At 33.9% G+C, this 20,119-nt stretch overlaps 1 protein-coding gene across 3 annotated transcripts in view; it reads left to right on the forward strand.

The window, feature by feature from the left end:
• bchs (WD repeat and FYVE domain containing 3 bchs) overlaps positions 1 to 20,119 on the forward strand; it is a 1,305,514-nt gene that overhangs the window by 48,650 nt on the left and 1,236,745 nt on the right. For all 3 annotated transcript variants that reach the window (XM_090399415.1, XM_090399420.1, XM_090399430.1), the window contains exon 2: positions 4,950 to 5,166. In XM_090399415.1, coding sequence (XP_090255541.1) covers positions 4,966 to 5,166 — 201 coding nt within the window. In that variant the 5' untranslated portion in view covers positions 4,950 to 4,965. The remainder of the gene's footprint in view (positions 1 to 4,949; positions 5,167 to 20,119) is intronic.

A 20,119-nucleotide genomic window follows, 5' to 3' on the forward strand; every position in this document is an offset into this window, starting at 1 on the left:
TATGCCCTGCAAGTTGGTTGTACAGCAGAGGGAAAAATGAGTTCTGGAACGTGCTAGATGAAGAAATGAGGAAATTGGAAGTAAATGAGATGGTGATTGTCGGAGGAGACTTGAACGGACACATAGGAAGACAGAATAGAGACTGTGAAAGGGTGCATGGTGGCCACGGAGTGGGAATGATGAACCAGGAAGGAGAGAGGGTTGTGGACTTTGCAGTAGCGTTTGATATGGCAATTGTGAACTCGTTTTTCTACAAGAGGGAAGAACATTTGATAACATTTAGGAGTGGTAACAACAGCTCACAAATTGACTACATTTTGACTAGCAGAAAACATCTTAAGGTTGTGACAAATTGTAAAGTAATTCCAACAGATCAAGTAGCACAACAACACCGACTGCTGTGTGCAGACTTTAAAATAAGATCGAAGATAAGAACTTCTGGATGCCGTGGGATGAAGACAATTAAGTGGTTTTGCTTAAAAGAGGAGAGTGTGAGGAATCGTTTTAGGGAGAGGGTGTTAGAGATGATTTTGGATGGACTGGAAAGTGTACAGGATTGGTGGAAAAATAATTCAAAAGTAATCCTGAGCTGTGCAATCAAGGTGCTTGGAGAGACATCTGGAAAGATTAGAGAGCAGAAGGAGGATTGGTGGTGGAATAATGATGTACAAGTGGCAGTGACAGCTAAGAGGAAGGCAAAGCAGAAGTGGGATGAGTCAAGAGTGGAAGGGGACAGAGAGTGTACAAAGAGAGAAAGCAAGAAGCCAAGAGAGTTGTGGCGAAGGCCATGGCATATCAAGATCTGTGTGATCAATTAGAAACAAAGGAAGGACAGAGAAAAATTTACCAACTAGGGAAATGTAGAAATAAAGCAGCAAAGGACATCTTACATGTGAGGCAGATCAAAGATGCTGAAGGAAGAGTATTATGGAGGGATGTGGACATAGGAAACAGATGGAAAATATACTTTGAGAGACTTTTGAATGAGGAAAATGCAAGGACTCTCAGAGGAGATGGGCAGCTTTCTGAGGGGATGGTGCAGAACATCAGTAGAGTGGAAGTGATGGAGGGCATGAAGAGGATGAGGAATGGAAAATCGGTGGGCCCCGACAAAATTCCAGTGGAGGCATGGAAGGCACTGGGGGAAGAGGGAATTGACCTGCTGTGGGACCTGTTCATGAAAGTTTGCCAACAGGAAAGTATACCCGAGGAATGGAGGGAGAGTACTCTTGTCCGCATCTACAAGGGTAAAGGGGATGCACAAGACTGTAAAAATTACAGAGGAATAAAGTTGATGTCCCACACAATGAAGATCCTAGCAAGGGTTCTTGATGGTAGATTGAGGAAGGAGGTGGAGATTGCAAAGGAACAATTTGCTAGGAATATATTGTTGGAAGGAAAGTGTCCCACCCCAAGGAATAATACTCTCATCAATTACAACTTTTATTCCATTAAACTATTTTTTGAAAGTTTGAAATAACCTGTAACACTTCTGGAATTTTCCACATCATTATTACAAAAATACCGATACTTTTTTCCCCCCTCCAAGTTTGTACAGTAATCTACCACTTATCTGACCTTCAGAATAACAATCTTCAATTAACTTACCCTTGCATGTCAGATGACTTCTGGTAAAGCACCATAATTCAGTTGGATAAACGGTAGATTACTGTATAAATGTATTTCAGAAGCACGGAGAGTGGACAGTTCTGATGAGTACAAATATTCCAATTCCAAAAATTTTTTTTCATTTCTTCCTTTGTTGCAAATAGCCGTTTAATATCTAAATAACTTAAGGAATTCACAACGTATACTAGAATATAAATTAAATTAAACTTTAATATATATTTCCAATATTTTGCCAACGTCACGCTGCCATCTTCATGGGAACTTAAAGGCACATGCACGCAGGCACTACACACAACAAATGAGGATGAAGCGAGGAAGCTGTTTTTCCTGATGGTGCCTCCTAGCTGGCTATATTAGGTATTCTTGGCCGTTGGGCTGAAGTTCTCCTGATGTACATCTCCCAAGCTAAATTTCCTAACGATATCTCAGCCCTATTTCAGTTCACAATGAACTCAGGCTATTTTGTTTGGCAGGGAAAATTCTACAAACAGATAGAGGGGACAGCCATGGGTTCACCACTTTCCCCACTCTTGGCCAACTTCTTTATGGAGACTTTTGAAGAGAAAGCCTTAAGCTCTGCCCCACAAAAACCTACCATATGGCTTCGTTACGTTGATGATGTGTTCGCTATTTGGCCACAATGCTCTGATACACTCCTCTCCTTCTTAACACACTTGAACAACCAACATCACAGAATCAAGTTCACCCTGGAAAAAGAAGAAAACAATAGCCTCCCTTTCCTAGACACACTAGTCACCCGCCAGCCTGATGGAACCTTGGTTTTCTCAGTTTATAGAAACCCACCCATACAGGCAGATACATTCACCAACAATCCTTTTTACCCTCACAACAATATGGAGTTATTAAGACACTATACAACAGGGCTAAACTAATCTGTTCTGTTCAAATGACAATGTCCTAATCACTGAACTAAATCACATCCTTAACACTTTCTCAGCTAATAGCTACCCCCCCCCCCCAGAAAATCCCCAAAATACTAAAACTAGTACCCCTCCCCTTTACAGCAAAGATTACTAAATCCATCACCATTCCCTACATCTGGGGCACCTCAGAAAAAATTACCAAAATCCTAAAAAAACATGACTTGACCGCTTGTTACAGACCATATAGAAAATTGGCATCCCTTATCTGCTCCACTAAAGACCAATCACTTCCCCTAGACCTCCCTGGTGTATACCAGGTCCCTTGCAGCTGTAAGCTGTCCTACTTTGGCTAAACAAGCAGGATAACGAATATCAGAATTTCAGAACACTAGGACTACATCCGGTTTCACCAGTATAGCCATTCTGGGCTTGCAGACTATGCTCTGGATATACGCCACAGAATATGGTGGAAGAAAGCCACAATAATATACCGCAACAAGTTCAAATTTGAAAGACTATTCATGGAATTAGCCTCAGCCCTAAGAAACATGCCAAACCTCAACAAATTTGGATGCATGAGACTGCCCCAAATTTGGGAGACATACATCAGGAGAACTTTGGCCCAATGGCCAAGAATACCTAATATAGCCTGCTAGGGGCACCATCAGGACTTTAGGAAAAACAGTAGCTTCCTCGCTTCGTCCTCATTTGCTATGTGTGTAGTGCCTGCGTGCACGTGTCTTTATCTTAAGTTTCCATGAAGATGGCAGCGTGATGTTGCTGAAATATTGGAAATATATATTAAAGTTTAATTTAATTCATATTCTAGTATACGTTGTGAATTCCTTACGTTATTTAGCAATCATGTATAAACAATGTATAAGCTTTTCTACAAGCCATTTAATAAGTTTGATTTTTGTATTGGGAGTTTCATATTCATCAGTGGTAGACAAGCACTAATTGACATATCTGTTTCTTGTACCATGAAATCCATGATGTCATCAGTAAGGAAAGCTGAGTACAGATGGATTTTTCACATCAAGCATCAAAAGGAGCTCACCATCTCTGCTGTACTCTTTTATTACTAGTTCTGCATTACCTACAAGACTCCATTTGTTTGCAGAAACTATCTCTTCACAGACAGTTTCTGCAAACAAACTATCTCTTCACAGACAGATACCTCACTATCTATACTTTGTTCTTCATCACACGTAAAACTGATCTTTACTTTAGGAAAATATTCCTTGTAAATCTGAGGTAAGTACTAATTAGGATAGCTAATCACTACATCATTTTGAATTTCCAACTCAACCACCTCCCTAATCCCCTTGCCCAAATCTGCACTAGTGATCCCTTGCTGGTTATAAATTTTGTACAATTTTTGGTAAATTTTATTTTATGTGTAATTTCTTACTTTTGTATTTTTTCCTTTTAATTTCTTTCTTAGTGTATTTTTATCTATGTGTAATTTCTTACTTTTGTATTTTTTCCTTTTAATTTCTTTCTTAGTGTATTTTTATCTATGTGTAATTTTTTTGTTTGTGTAATTTCATCCTCATGTAATTTTTGCAGCGCAATTTTATCATGTGTAATTTTGTCCTGACATGAAATTAAATATGGAAATAGACAACAGAATTAATAAAGCTGGTATGGTAGGAAGTCAACAGAATAAATTTATATGGAATAAGAGAAATTAGTTAAAACACTAAATTAGCTATACTAGTGTTGAAAAGACAGTGTTGAAACAATTTAACTTATAGATATGAGAGCTGGGTTAGAAATAAAGCACTTGACTAAATACTAGAGACCACAGATATGAGAGTCCTGAGAAAGATTAGGGGCATGAACAGATGGCATCAGTGGCAAATATCATATTAAAAATGAAGATATTAGAAAGAACTTGACATTGTTAGCATCCAGGAATGTGTTAGCAGAGCTAATCTCAGGTGGTATGTCACTTAAACAGAATGGGAAAGTAAAGATTAGCAAAACAAGTGTTCTCTGCAAGGTTAGTAGGAAAAAGTGCCCTAAAAGATAGAAATATAAGATCTGATAATGTTGTCTTGACAGGTAACAGATTGATTTGGAGGAAAATTATAGATAGGAAGTTAGTAATGATGTAAGTTTTTCATGTAGTACTGTCATATCCTGTACACCCCTTGAGGGTACATATCAGGAATTTGATGATGATGCTATATTTGTGAAGTTATCAAAAACATCTAATATGTGTAATTGTTAGTCTTTTGTTGTGTAAAACTTTTAGGTAACAGTACCCCTGATGATGTAAGTCATATGACTTAAAAACTTATCCTATTTTAATTTCTTATTTTTATTAAACTCTATAGTATAATATAATAATTGAAATTAATATCCTTCATTTTAATGAAAGATAATGTTACTTGAGCTTTATTTACATTATCTTTTTATTTTTCACAGGCTCTTATAGTACATAATGAATATTATGCGAAAGTTGCTAGTGGGCCACTCACGAGGTGCTGCGATGGGAGAAGATCCACCTCAAACGATGCAGCATACTGCACTGGGCTTAATGCATCTACACAAATTATTTGCTGAGCTAGCCCACCCTCCTCATTCCTTGAGTCAGCAGGAACAGGAACAGAGACTTTATAACATGCTACCTCTCTTTTGCAAGGTAAATTCCAGTGTATTTTATAGTTTCTAGTGCAGTTCAGTATAAAATTGAAAGTAATTTACAAATGATTTTTTACCAATAAATTTAATATGCCTAAAATTTTTTCCTCAGCTAAAATGCTTCAGAGTGAAGTGTATGGGGATTTTCCAGTTAAGTCATTTCTTATAAAAAAAAAAAAACTGAAGTTCAAACAACTGATTTAAGCCCTGACAAGGTGTAACTGCAATTTGAATGTATTGCTGATACTTTTTTTTTTCTCTTTATATATCACTTTTCTTCTTGAGGTATCCCGTTCTTCCAAGATGGGTGTGTGTGTGTGTATATATACTAGGAGGCTCTGCCTCTTGATGCCCCCCCCCCCCCCATGTTCCAGACTGGTAGGCCAGTTCTCTTTGAATTCCGCTGACTCGAATTTTGAAGACTCGACATGCAGGGTAGCCCCTGAGTTTCAAATAACTTGACAAAAACTTTACATAGAAATGTTAGACAAAAACGTTACAGCCTACATCCATTTCCAATTTCAGCTTATCATTTTATAGTATAGAGTATATATGTATATATATATATATATTTTTTTTTCAAGATCAGTATTAGCTGTTCTTTTGGAATCAAAAACAACTAATACCTGTCTGGAAGAACACAAACTCTTTATTATCTACATTATAGCTGTTCTAGTGTGGAAGACCATGCCATGAGTACAGACCACTTTGTCCAAGGGGGGGGGGAGAAGGGTTAACCTTTTTTTATTTTTTTTTTTCATATATATACAGAAGAAGACATAAATCTAAAAGACTGTTTCTAGCATCTGCCACAGCACAACATTCTCCAAATTTAAACAAATTTTACTGCCTCACATTACCAAAAGTTCAGGTGACCGTTATCTTTATGACCTTCAACAAGATTCCATCACTGCACCCTTGGAGGGCACCAGTTAGGAATTTAGCATCCTGTCTTGTTATACCATGTTTTCCTTGCTGGTGTAACAAGATGCTTTAGTGACAAAGTGAAATTTTGGCCTAATAGTTTAATAGCTAAATAAAATTAGTTAATTATTATCTCTGGCTATGTGTTTTATTATGATTATTATGATTATTTCTCCTTTAAACATCAACATGCATAATGCACTGTCTTCACAGCTTTAGTTGCTTCTGCAGTATTTCTCAGCTAAATTGGAACAATATTTTGTACTGTTGCTTCAATTTCGTCATAAAGAGATTGAAATAACAGTACAAAATATTTTTTTATTTCAGCTTTTATGATTCTTTCCTGATAATTCACTTCATTAAATTCACATCATCATCAGTAACTCATCATTGCAGGATGAGTTATTGAATCATTGAATCATACTGGATTGTTTGTTATTTAACTGGAATTATTAGTGTTATTTAACTGGAAAGAGGCAATTAAGAATAACTACTCTTGTATGATGATTATTTCTCCTTTAAACATCAACATGCATAATGCACTGTCTTCACAGCTTTAGTTGCTTCTGCAGTATTTCTCAGTTAAATTGGAACAATATTTTGTACTGTTGCTTCAATTTCGTCATAAAGAGATTGAAATAACAGTACAAAATATTTTTTTATTTCAGCTTTTATGATTCTTTCCTTATAATTCACTTCATTAAATTCACATCATCATCAGTAACTCATCATTGCAGGATGAGTTATTGAATCATTGAATCATACTGGATTGTTTGTTATTTAACTGGAATTGTTAGTGTTATTTAACTGGAAAGAGGCAATTAAGAATAACTACTCTTGTATGATGATTATTTCGGAAAAAAGTGAACATTTCTATAACCATTATAAGAAATTGTATTTGTTATAAAAACACACTCTACTTGAAAGTTAGATATCAATTTACGTTTCATATCGCATTTACCTTCCATCATGTGAATGCAGTTTAAAACTTCTAAAAGCAAAATAATTTTCATTAAAATTAAAATCTAATTTAAAATGCTTTAAATTTATTATGAAGACATAGTGCTCATGCATGCTGTCACATCTGTTCCTTTAACATGAACTAAGATAACTGTGCTAGAGAGAGAGAGAAAAAATTGAAACATTTTAAGGCATATGTTTTTATTTTGAAATGACTTTATTTCAGCATGGTATATCACTAGCCTTTGTAACAGAGGCTAGTGATAGTCTCTATTAACAATGAAGTAATTACGCTTCTGTATTTAATTAACTTGCTGATTTTTAAACATAGAGATTTCGATTAATATTTTCAGGTTGTCAAAATACATCTGGATTGTGCATAGAGCAGAACAAATTTAAATTTCTCATGTGCATAATGTGTGCTGCTAACTGGAATGGTGATGAAGCAGCTTTGATGTAAACGTTGCCATCATCACTCAGAATAACTTGGAAAAACTAATGTCAGTGAAAGAATATACAAGGATTTTCTCTAGAGAGAAAGATATGTTCTCTGATAAGGTTATCTAATGAAAATTTATGCTGATATGTAAGAAATGGTTAAATATCAGTGAAAGCATAGAATAAATCACTTAAGAGGAAAGACTTTTTAAGATAACTTTACTGAACTTGTTTGAAGCAACAAGTGCAAAGAGTGTTATTTATAATTCAATCAAAACACCTATAAACCACAAGTGCAACAACTATCATTTGAAAGTAGTTATAATTAATAGAAAAGATAATCACTACTTACTAACTAGATACTTTAAGGAGCATGTGTAACAGATATTATTATGAATTCAATAATGGTTAGAACATGTAAAGAAAAGTTACAGAATTTATTAACTTCTATGTATTTCTTCTTTATTACAAGGATATCATCAGGGAGAGAAGAAAAGATCAGTTGACAACTTTCAATATCCATGTCTTGTCACAGTTAAGCAAATAGGAAATCATTCTGTTGGAGTTTAATTATTTTTATTATTAGGGCTCAAGGAATCAAGGGCTCATTGCAGGATGAGTTATTGATGATTCATTGAATCATTGATTGATTTAAATGTAACAAATAGATAATATTTTGTAATGCAAATACTGGTTTATGTAAATCATTAAAAAAAATTATCTAAACTTTGAGAAAGACATACACTCAGAATTACAGAGATTCAGATGGCATTGGAATCTCATAATATTTTTTCAAAATGTGAGGACTAAAGAAAAAACGTTTGCAACTTTTGTTGGCTTTTAAAGGATAGCTTACTGTTTATGCCTAGTAGACTTACATGATATTTGAAACACCTATTTTGTAATGATTTGTAATCTTAAAACTTTGTGACAGGGGCTGATGTGAGAACAGAAGTTGGTGAATTGGAGGTACTTAGGATATTGCAGAATCTGAATGTAAATACAGCCATGTGAGTGGATCACACTTGTGTTAAAGGATTAAACAAGAATGAGACCTCAATAAAGGTCAAAACTAGTCTGGGTAGCATCCTTTCCCATAATGCAGATCCCCCTTTCAGAGACATTATATATCTCTGAAAGGGGGATCTGCTTTGCATTATGGGAGTAAGGAAATTAATGTGAAGTCATTAGCCTCTGTATACAAGTAGCCCAGTTGTGAAGTTACTTCACATGCAAACTTTGTTTACTTACACTTGGATAAAAGGACTAAACCAAGAATCTAATTTCATGGTATGTTTAATTCATTGGTTGTTGAATACACTAACAAGCAGAGATAAGGAAGTTATTATTCCTCTTTATAAATGAGTCAGCATAGCTCAGTTGGTATTGACAGTGCCCTTTGGATGGAAAGATCCAGTTAGAATCCTTTCTAGGACAAGAAGTATCTTTATAAGAGCTTTCATCTGAATGTGAATTAGCAGGTCTCATATGGAGGTGGTAGGATTTTTGATCCCACAAAACAGGCAAACCAGCCAGAAGAACATGCAGTTAACAGACATGATACTGTGACCTCGTAGCTTTGAGTTGCTTTGGCTGTAAATCAAAAACAACCAACCAACAAGGCTCTTTATAAGACCCTCGTATGGCACATCTGGGTTATTGTTTTCAGGTCTGGTCATTTGGATTTCTTATGGATGAGAAAGTGGAAGAGAGAATCTGCAAGTGACCAGGATGGTGAGTAGTCTGCAGAATATTTTCTATGATGATAAATTGAGGTATTTTGGGTTACAAAAGTTGGTTGATACACAGAAAAGAGGGGATATGATAGCAGCATTTAAGTTATTTAAAAGGGTTTTTAGGATTGATGCAGGAGAAGTAATTTATCACTTGGCTAGAGCAGCAGAATAAGGGATCATCCCTGGAAATTGATAAGTGGATTTAGTAAATCCTCAAGACTCAAATGATTTGATTTAGTTTAGTTAAAACATTTAGTTTTCAAAACTAAATGTTTTGATTAGAGAATGATGAATGAGTGGAATGGGTTACCAGTTTGATATGAGCAGTTTGTTGGTCAGTGCATTCAAGGAGATGTACAATAGGTAGTGTGTGAATAGTATGAGTCTCCCTTGATGAGTCCTGATATATTAATAATAATTGGAAAACATTGTAATGGTGATAAATTTTTTTTCTTCTCTGTCTCTCTCTCTCTCTCTCTCTCTCTCTGTGATACAGAGAGAGAGAGAGGGAGAGTGAGGACATGCTTGGAAAAAATGCTATGATCATTGCCTAGAGAAGTAGTAAAGTAATTTCCTCATCACTTACATCTTTTTTTTTTGGGAGGAAAGTAAGATGACTTGGGAGGGGGGGGGGGACAGGTAGAATCCAAGGAGAAGTTCTGAGATTCTGGATAAAAAGGAGAAATGTGCAGACAAGAGGAGGATTAACAAAGGCTGGATTGAATGGTAATGGAGATTTTCTGCTTTTCATTCAGTAGGCTGGTAAATGGGAAATCTGATGTAAACTGAGAACTGTTGTAAAAAGGTATTCATTATGATGTCACTTGAAGTGATATTTAATGAGTACTTCCACATGCAAACAACACAGTTGATGTTTTTTAATTAAATTCCCTTATGTTAAATGTTCTGTCATCAGTTTATTGAAAGGCTAAGTGGATACATGTTGCATATAGTGTCATGTATCCACTCAGCAACACTGGCAAATACCCATGTTAGCTGAGATAAAACACTGCAGCACATTTATAATAAGGCAAACAATGGGATGTCAGAAAAGGATACCTTTGTATGCATTATATGCATTCTGTTTAGTTGATCACTTAAAACTTAAAGAAACATAGGTTACAGGTATTATTTCTGGGAAAATTTCCATGTTACTCTAAGTAAATATTATTTTTATGGCTATTTAGCCTATTTTACAACAGTACCCCTTCATAGGTTAGTTTTATCACAAAGGGCATTTTCTGCAAATACTGCTCTCCTCTTTTATTACACTTAAACTAATAATTGACACTGGTTAATACAGTATTGATTAGTACAAATGAAATATAATTAATACAAATGAAATATAATTAATACAAATGAAATATAATTAATACAAATGAAATATAATTAATACAAATGAAATATAATTAATACAAATGAAATATAATTAACACAAATGAAATATTAATAGTCTTTCCTTGATGCTATACAGATGGTGCAAAAAAAAACAAAAAACAATGTAATGAATAACTACGATATATGAAAGTTTTCAACAAAAGTTGAAAGTTTTTCCACTTGGTAATACTATAAATTAAAGATGCCAAGAAATTACATTCTTGGTTTAATCTTTTATCCAAGTGCAAGCAAACAAAGTTTGCACATGAAGTAACTTGACGACTGGACTACTTGTATATAGAGGCTAATGACTTCACAGCAGTGGCCTTAGTATCCCATAATATAAAGCACATATCCTTACAGACAAGGATTAAATCAAGAATGTAATTTATTGTCATCTTTAATTTATAATATTACCAAGTGGAAAAACTTCCAACATCTATCTCCAATCCAGAGAATTTTAGTAATAAGGTTTGACACGTTTTGGCTACTATATATGGAATATGACTTCTGCATTACTTCAACATTTGCATCACTTCTGGGTTTGGCTCTCGCTGATGAGACCTCAATAAAGGTCGAAACCGGTCTGGGTAATGGCCCCTTCCCATAATGCATTGCATTATACTTGTTTGTAAGGATATGTGCTTTGCATTATCGTAATTGATATGAAGTCATTAACCTCTATATACAAGTATCCCAGTCGTGAAGTTATTTTATGTGCAAACTTTGTCTGCTCACACTTGAATAGAGGATTAAACCAAGAATATAATTTCTTGGCATCTTTAATTTATACAATTTATGGTAAATGGGTATCGAAGTCAGTACTCTTTTGTTTTTGCACCACACGGTATAAGTGAGTTAATAATTGGTTATTGCATGCCATGTTACAAAAAAAAAATTAAGAAAAAGAATTGTAGTTCTATTACATACTTTTGGATAATTTGTTAGTGCGCATGAATTGTATTTTATTCTGGTTTCTTTCAAATCAAATATGTTTATTACATATATAAATCATGTGTGTTATGTTTTAAGTTAAAATTTTCATGTAGTAATTTCAAGTGTAAATATTTTACTATAAAGGTAAAAACAGAACTACTTTTGATAAAAGGTTCAGTTAGTGATACAAGTGCAACCATTAATATAAGTTATATGGATAATTGAAAATCCATTAATTTTAAGCTACAGCTTTAAAATACTTCAAACTTGTTATTCTGAACCTTCATAGAGATAATATAGGAGGTCTGCCTTGAACAAGAGACTGTCATTCTGCTCCTTGAGTTTGTTGGATTCTAATTATGTAGAGATTAGAGTAATTATTATTTGTTTCAGAATCCAACATGATCTTCCATCACATAGGCAAGACTTGTAAATATTATTTAATGTAAATCACTTATTTTATAATTAAATATTCATATAACTACCTTAATTTTGTCTAATATTAAATTAATTAATCAAAGATATACGTATTAATAATGAAAATACTGTATTATATATTATTAAGTTATTTTATTTATTACTATGTTAATATTATAGAATTTGTACTTGATAATTTTTACTGCGTATTAATTGAAATGTAAATATTCTCTATTTCTTTCTGTTATAGAAGTTTAGAGTTATGCAATAGCTCAATTTTATTATATTTTATTTGTTGTCATGGAGACGCACGAAGAAGCGAGCGCGAGTGGAACAGAGCATGAGCTAGGAGAAAGAAAAAAAAAAAATTATATAGAGGTAACAAGAGAGAGTTGGAAGGGAAATTTTGAAGTGAAAGGAAGCAAGGGTATAAACTAGAGAGGTGGAAGTAAATAAAAAGTTCTCAAGGGCGGGATAATAATTATAAGCGAAAAAAGACGAAGTGAATTTTATAGTTAGCTGAAAGTAAAGTCAGCAGTGATAATTAAAGGAATTTAATGCCGCAATCAGATAATATGAAGAAACTGGACGTTCAGTGAAGAAATCTGATTAAACCCAGTTAATCTAGAATTGCGACTTAATTGTAAATCGCCCTAAGTAGAACTGCACAGTGTTTAATTATTTATTGAGTGGTAACAATAATCAAAGTACCTTACAGTTGATATCCATAGTCGTGAAGCGTGATTAATAGTGTTTTAGTTATAACTGCGGAGAAGTCTTATAAATGTGTTCTTAAGTGCAACAAATATATTTTGAAAGTTATTCGCAACGTAATTGATGTACTAGGAACTGTTTCTGGTAAGCACTGACATATTGATCATTTTCAATGTACGAAGAATTGAATGTTAGTTACGCTACATTTAACCTAACTTTAACTGTGGAAATTCTTTACGAATGAGAATTTGAAAATAAGAATTGTTGAGAGATATTTACAGCAATTAGTGCCTGCGGTGTTCTTTAAGTGTATAGCATAGCTGAGAACTGTGTGGAAACCATGCAGATGGGAAGTTCTATTGTGTTTAATTAAGTGTAAGAATTTTGTGACTCAGAAACTGAGAAAGTGTATGTAATGTTTGGAAGATTGAACTAATGTGATTGACTTGACCTAATATTTAACTTTATTGTATTGTTTAAAATTAGAGGTAGAATTTATGTATGTGTCATATAGCTTATATTAAATGTTTTATTTTGTTAATCTAATTATTGTGTTTGCCTGAATTCCTTTTTATTGCACCGTTCATAAAAATTCGAATCTTGCGGGTGCCCCAAGTAGAATAATAATAAATGATTCGGCCTAATGAGAAGACTGCTAACTTAATTAAGTATTGATCCTACTATTTTATATAGACTAATCTAAAATAGGGTGGCGCAGTATAATTATAAATTTCCCTACTTTTGGATCGGTGATCAATTCGCAAATTAGTTATTTTATTTATAAGAGTGACTTGAAACCATGATGGCAGATTTAGAACACAACATGAAAATAGAACGTCACGACAAATGGTGCAGCCGTCGACAGGATGTGATTTAATCGATAGGAATTGAATTTAACAACTATAAGTTAAGAAATTGAGTTTAGTTTTAGTGATAACAATCATAGAAATGCTCCCTGAAAATTAAAAAAAAATTAAAAAAAAATAAATCACAGTGAATTGGTTATAATCTGGATTCAGGCAAAGATAGAAGTTTATTTTAAAATAGAAAGATTGTGTTAATTGAATTAGTAATTTATTAATCACTATGGCTGTTACATCAAGTTCTGAAATGAATGATAGTGAATTCTTTCGTACGGTGAACCCACAACAGGTCTTTCCCCAATTTTCAGGTGAAGAATCAGATGATGTGCTATTTTTTTTTACCTATGTTGAAAAACTTAGAGAAATTGCAAATTGGACTGATTTTCAATTGCTAGTTTTGATTAGAAGTAAATTAGTAGTAAAGCAAAAACATTTTTATATTCTTCTCCAATACTTCGGGAAACTTTTGAGTATTCTAAATTTAAAGAAACTTTATTGTCTCAATTTTGTAAACTTAAAAGTGTAGGCCCTAATTTATGGAAGTTACAGAGAGTCTTACAAAAAGATAAAGAGACTGTTACTGATTTTCACAATCGTTTATTGACACTAGCCAACAGTTTAAATGTGACTAATGAAGATAAACCTCACTTAGATTGGGCACTATTCCAACAATTTAGACAAGGTGTTAGGCAAGAATTAAGAGAAACAGCCTATAAGAAGAAAATTTCCACCTTAGAAGAGTGTCTCAAAAGTGTCAAGGAAAGAGAACAAATATTAGGAGACCTTTATCCCTCAACCAATGTAGGTCTTGTGAATGTTGTGAATAAGACTGATTGTTCCTTCAGCCAATCAGATGTTAAAAAGAGAAATAAGGATGATAAAGGGAACGAAAAGAATATTGGAGAAAGTCCAAATAGTATTAATTGCATAACTGAAAGTAAGGAACAATTTGACAAAAGGCTGATGACAGAAGTGAAAACCCTAATTCACCAGGAAGTAAATAAGTTAAATCAGCCAATAATGGATAGTCTTAATGAGGTTGTGAGACAATTATCAGCTATTACTTTGAAGTCTCAAGAAAACCAAAACCCCACAACTGATAAAATTAATGAATTAATTAAACATGAAGTGGAAAAACAAAATCAACCCATTTTCGTTAGTCTAGATAAGGTAATTCAAGGACTAGATAATGTCAAACAACAGATGTCTGTTATCCCTCAATCTAAGACAGAGACAAAGCAAAGAAATCCTCTTAGGTGTTATAATTGCAACAAAGTTGGACATTACGCCAGGAATTGTTTCCATAACAAGGAAAACTACTATAACAGCAGATGGAACTCAAAATTTGGATATGTAACCCATAAAAGAAATAAAAGAATTCTGAAGTATCAAACATCTAATGAAAGAATGATGATGATTAGAGGAGATATCCTGGGCTCTAAATGTGACATCTTATTGGACACAGGATGCAATGCCTCTACCATCAGAATGGATTATTTCCTAACCTTGAAGAACAAACTGTGGAAGAGCACTGCCATGCTGAGACAACCTGTAAGAATTACTTCTCTTTCAGATTCAAACTTCGTAGCGTATGAAAAGATTCGAGCAAGAATCTACCTACCAGAATTTAAGCTAAGTGTCTGGCAGGACTTACTTATCATCCCCTCAACCGCTGACATAAGCTCCCACATCATATTGGGAACAAATTTCTTAGAAAGATATCAGTTCTCCTGTGATTTTTTTAAACGGGAAGTATGCCTAATGGGCAGGAAAATAAGTGTCAGAACAAATGGCAATTATATGCTTAATAGAACAAGGAGGCAGAGAGAAAGGTTTCATGTACCTGAAAAAGGATTTGCCCCAAATAAAGTAGCGCTATCTGTAACTGAACCAACTATGGAGGATAGTAATACACAGTCTGTTATGCCTTATCTACCAAAATCAAAATGTAATACTGATGAAAATTCTCAACAACTAATAGCCAAACCTGAACCTGAAGTTATCAATAAGGAACAATTAACAGTTGAAGTAAATTGTGCCAGGGTGACTAGTCTATATAACAGAACTAGGACAAAAGTAACAAATTACCAAAATGATAGACAACTGAGGATAAAAGTTAGTGACAGAGAACAGAACTTCTACCCTGAAAGGACAATATCACATTATAAGTGTAGCAATCAAAATTCTCCATATGATTAAAACAACAAGAACTTAAGTGGAGAAGTGCAGAAAGGCAAATACATAGACCGTAATAAAAAATTTAATCATGTTTAAACTGAGTGCTATTTAAGATCTTGAATAGAGGATTAAACCAAGAATATAATTTCTTGGCATCTTTAATTTATACAATTTATGGTAAATGGGTATCGAAGTCAGTACTCTTTTGTTTTTGCACCACACGGTATAAGTGAGTTAATAATTGGTTATTGCATGCCATGTTACAAAAAAAAAATTAAGAAAAAGAATTGTAGTTCTATTACATACTTTTGGATAATTTGTTAGTGCGCATGAATTGTATTTTATTCTGGTTTCTTTCAAATCAAATATGTTTATTACATATATAAATCATGTGTGTTATGTTTTAAGTTAAAATTTTCATGTAGTAATTTCAAGTGTAAATATTTTACTATAAAGGTAAAAACAGAACTACTTTTGATAAAAGGTTCAGTTAGTGATACAAGTGCAACCATTAATATAAGTTATATGGATAATTGAAAATCCATTAATTTTAAGCTACAGCTTTAAAATACTTCAAACTTGTTATTCTGAACCTTCATAGAGATAATATAGGAGGTCTGCCTTGAACAAGAGACTGTCATTCTGCTCCTTGAGTTTGTTGGATTCTAATTATGTAGAGATTAGAGTAATTATTATTTGTTTCAGAATCCAACATGATCTTCCATCACATAGGCAAGACTTGTAAATATTATTTAATGTAAATCACTTATTTTATAATTAAATATTCATATAACTACCTTAATTTTGTCTAATATTAAATTAATTAATCAAAGATATACGTATTAATAATGAAAATACTGTATTATATATTATTAAGTTATTTTATTTATTACTATGTTAATATTATAGAATTTGTACTTGATAATTTTTACTGCGTATTAATTGAAATGTAAATATTCTCTATTTCTTTCTGTTATAGAAGTTTAGAGTTATGCAATAGCTCAATTTTATTATATTTTATTTGTTGTCATGGAGACGCACGAAGAAGCGAGCGCGAGTGGAACAGAGCATGAGCTAGGAGAAAGAAAAAAAAAAAATTATATAGAGGTAACAAGAGAGAGTTGGAAGGGAAATTTTGAAGTGAAAGGAAGCAAGGGTATAAACTAGAGAGGTGGAAGTAAATAAAAAGTTCTCAAGGGCGGGATAATAATTATAAGCGAAAAAAGACGAAGTGAATTTTATAGTTAGCTGAAAGTAAAGTCAGCAGTGATAATTAAAGGAATTTAATGCCGCAATCAGATAATATGAAGAAACTGGACGTTCAGTGAAGAAATCTGATTAAACCCAGTTAATCTAGAATTGCGACTTAATTGTAAATCGCCCTAAGTAGAACTGCACAGTGTTTAATTATTTATTGAGTGGTAACAATAATCAAAGTACCTTACAGTTGATATCCATAGTCGTGAAGCGTGATTAATAGTGTTTTAGTTATAACTGCGGAGAAGTCTTATAAATGTGTTCTTAAGTGCAACAAATATATTTTGAAAGTTATTCGCAACGTAATTGATGTACTAGGAACTGTTTCTGGTAAGCACTGACATATTGATCATTTTCAATGTATGAAGAATTGAATGTTAGTTACGCTACATTTAACCTAACTTTAACTGTGGAAATTCTTTACGAATGAGAATTTGAAAATAAGAATTGTTGAGAGATATTTACAGCAATTAGTGCCTGCGGTGTTCTTTAAGTGTATAGCATAGCTGAGAACTGTGTGGAAACCATTCAGATGGGAAGTTCTATTGTGTTTAATTAAGTGTAAGAATTTTGTGACTCAGAAACTGAGAAAGTGTATGTAATGTTTGGAAGATTGAACTAATGTGATTGACTTGACCTAATATTTAACTTTATTGTATTGTTTAAAATTAGAGGTAGAATTTATGTATGTGTCATATAGCTTATATTAAATGTTTTATTTTGTTAATCTAATTATTGTGTTTGCCTGAATTCCTTTTTATTGCACCGTTCATAAAAATTCGAATCTTGCGGGTGCCCCAAGTAGAATAATAATAAATGATTCGGCCTAATGAGAAGACTGCTAACTTAATTAAGTATTGATCCTACTATTTTATATAGACTAATCTAAAATAGGGTGGCACAGTATAATTATAAATTTCCCTACTTTTGGATCGGTGATCAATTCGCAAATTAGTTATTTTATTTATAAGAGTGACTTGAAACCAAGATGGCAGATTTAGAACACAACATGAAAATAGAACGTCACAACAAGTTCATTTACTGTCTGCACTCTCATCATCCTCTTGGGTAGTGTGTTCCATGCTCTTACCACTTTACATCCAGAAAAACTTGCTTCTTATTCTCTTACTCATTACCTCCTTTTCACAGTTTCCAGGGATGGCCTCTTGGTGAGCAAGTAAGCTGATTGAGGTTGGAGTGGTGGCAGAATGCAAGAAGTTAGGGAGTTTAGATAAAGAAGAGAAGTGTGCAGACTTTGCAGATAACATGATCAGCCTATTTTTATAACTAATGTTCTGCAATCCTGATAGCAATTTGTTATCAGCCTCTGTACCCTCTTCACATTTACTTCATCTCCTTTCAAATCCACTTTATTTGAGCACAGCAGTTGATCAGGGCTTTATACAATGGAACCATCACATCAGTGGCCTTAGTATCATGTTTTATTTTTTTATATTGATCCCATTACTTGAAGCGTAGAAAAACTTATAAGCATATCAGTGCTAGGTTTGGGGTGCAGATAAGTATTGTACCCTCTTCACATTTACTTCATCTCCTTTCAAATCCACTTTATTTGAGCACAGCAGTTGATCAGGGCTTTATACAATGGAACCATCACATCAGTGGCCTTAGTATCATGTTTTATTTTTTTATATTGATCCCATTACTTGAAGCGTAGAAAAACCTATAAGCATATCAGTGCTAGGTTTGGGGTACAGATAAGTATTCAGAAAGAATTTGACATTTTTCTTGAAGACATATAGGTTTTATTCACTAGGGAATACTTCATGATGAAGACTCTTCCAGAGGACTGATGAAGAGGAGGAGGAGAAGGATGTGTCATGTGATTGTTGCAATGAAAAGGGATGTTAGGCTGCTGCTGTTGTTTTAATAGGTCCAGCAGAAAATGGAGTAATGATGGCTGACAATTCAGTGGAGCAGTGACTGTGTAGTACCTGTAGAACAGAGTTGAAACACAATCTTTGAGATAGATGTTGAAATAAGTCTTTAAGGGGAAGGATTATCTGTGAGCAGAATTGTTCTACTTTGGATGGTTGAGAATTTTTAGGGAGGTTTTAGGTTCACTACCCAAAACATGAACAGTATTTTAAGGATTAGTGGATTTGAATTTGTATAGTTACAGCTGGATAGATGAAAAATAACATCTTGAGTGGAAATTTTTTTAGGGGAGAAGGAGGAGGAAGCCTCTAAAAAACTAGGTTAATGTGATGTGTGTGTGTGTGCCAGATGAAGCTGAAGGTAAATATCAGTCCATCATGGGGAGAGAGAGAAAAAAATCTGATCCCATTTGGTGATTTTTGTATCACTGAGTGTTGGGATAGGTGAGTTGAGATCTCTTTTGGGAGACAAATGGCAAGACTAAGTTTTGGTGGCATTGAAGGTGATCACATTATCTTTGCCTCATTGAAGAATGGTATACATATCAATGTTTAAGGCACTGGTTGAAGATGATCTTAAAGCTTGAGATGTCTGAGCACTGCATGGTTTGTCAAACAAGTAGGATGAATTAGAGAGTAAGTACTTTCATCAGCAGTGCTGTGAATTGGATTAGTGGTAATTGTTAGTAGATCATTTATGTATATGAGAAAAAGGGTAAGTGATAGAACAGCCCTGAGGCACTTTTGCATTAGTGGTGAAGCTTGATGAGAGGGGACCATCCATCATGACACACTGAACAACCAGAGAGAAATGTGTTACTCAATTACAGAGGCTGGTGGGTAGACCAAAGGGGGTGGTAGTTTGTTTAGCATGCCTTGATGCAGATGCAGTCAAAAGTTCTGGAAATGTCAAGAGCAGGAGCATTATCTGAACCTTTCTGTGGCTCATGTCCAGTGGCAAGTAATGTAGGCTACGAGGTCAGCCATGGACTCGTGGTTGCTGATTAACTGGCATGTCTTTGAGTAGTGGAGAATTTGACTAGTGATGACTTTTTCCTATTATTTTGGAGATGATTGCAATTGCTTTTTTAGTTTGATGGTAGATTTCTCTGCCTCTTTTTTGGAATAACTTGGATATATGCTTGCTTTGCATTTGGTTAAGTACCTGCCAACTTTTAAAAGATTAAAGAGATGATATAGGACAAATATTAGCACTGGAGCACAATGTTTGAGTATATTTGGAGAGATGCCATCTG

Source organism: Typopeltis vanoorti, chromosome 1, assembly GCF_054136105.1.
Source record: "Typopeltis vanoorti isolate ZY-2024b chromosome 1, IOZ_Tvanoo_1.0, whole genome shotgun sequence".
Lineage (NCBI taxonomy): Eukaryota > Metazoa > Arthropoda > Arachnida > Uropygi > Thelyphonidae > Typopeltis > Typopeltis vanoorti.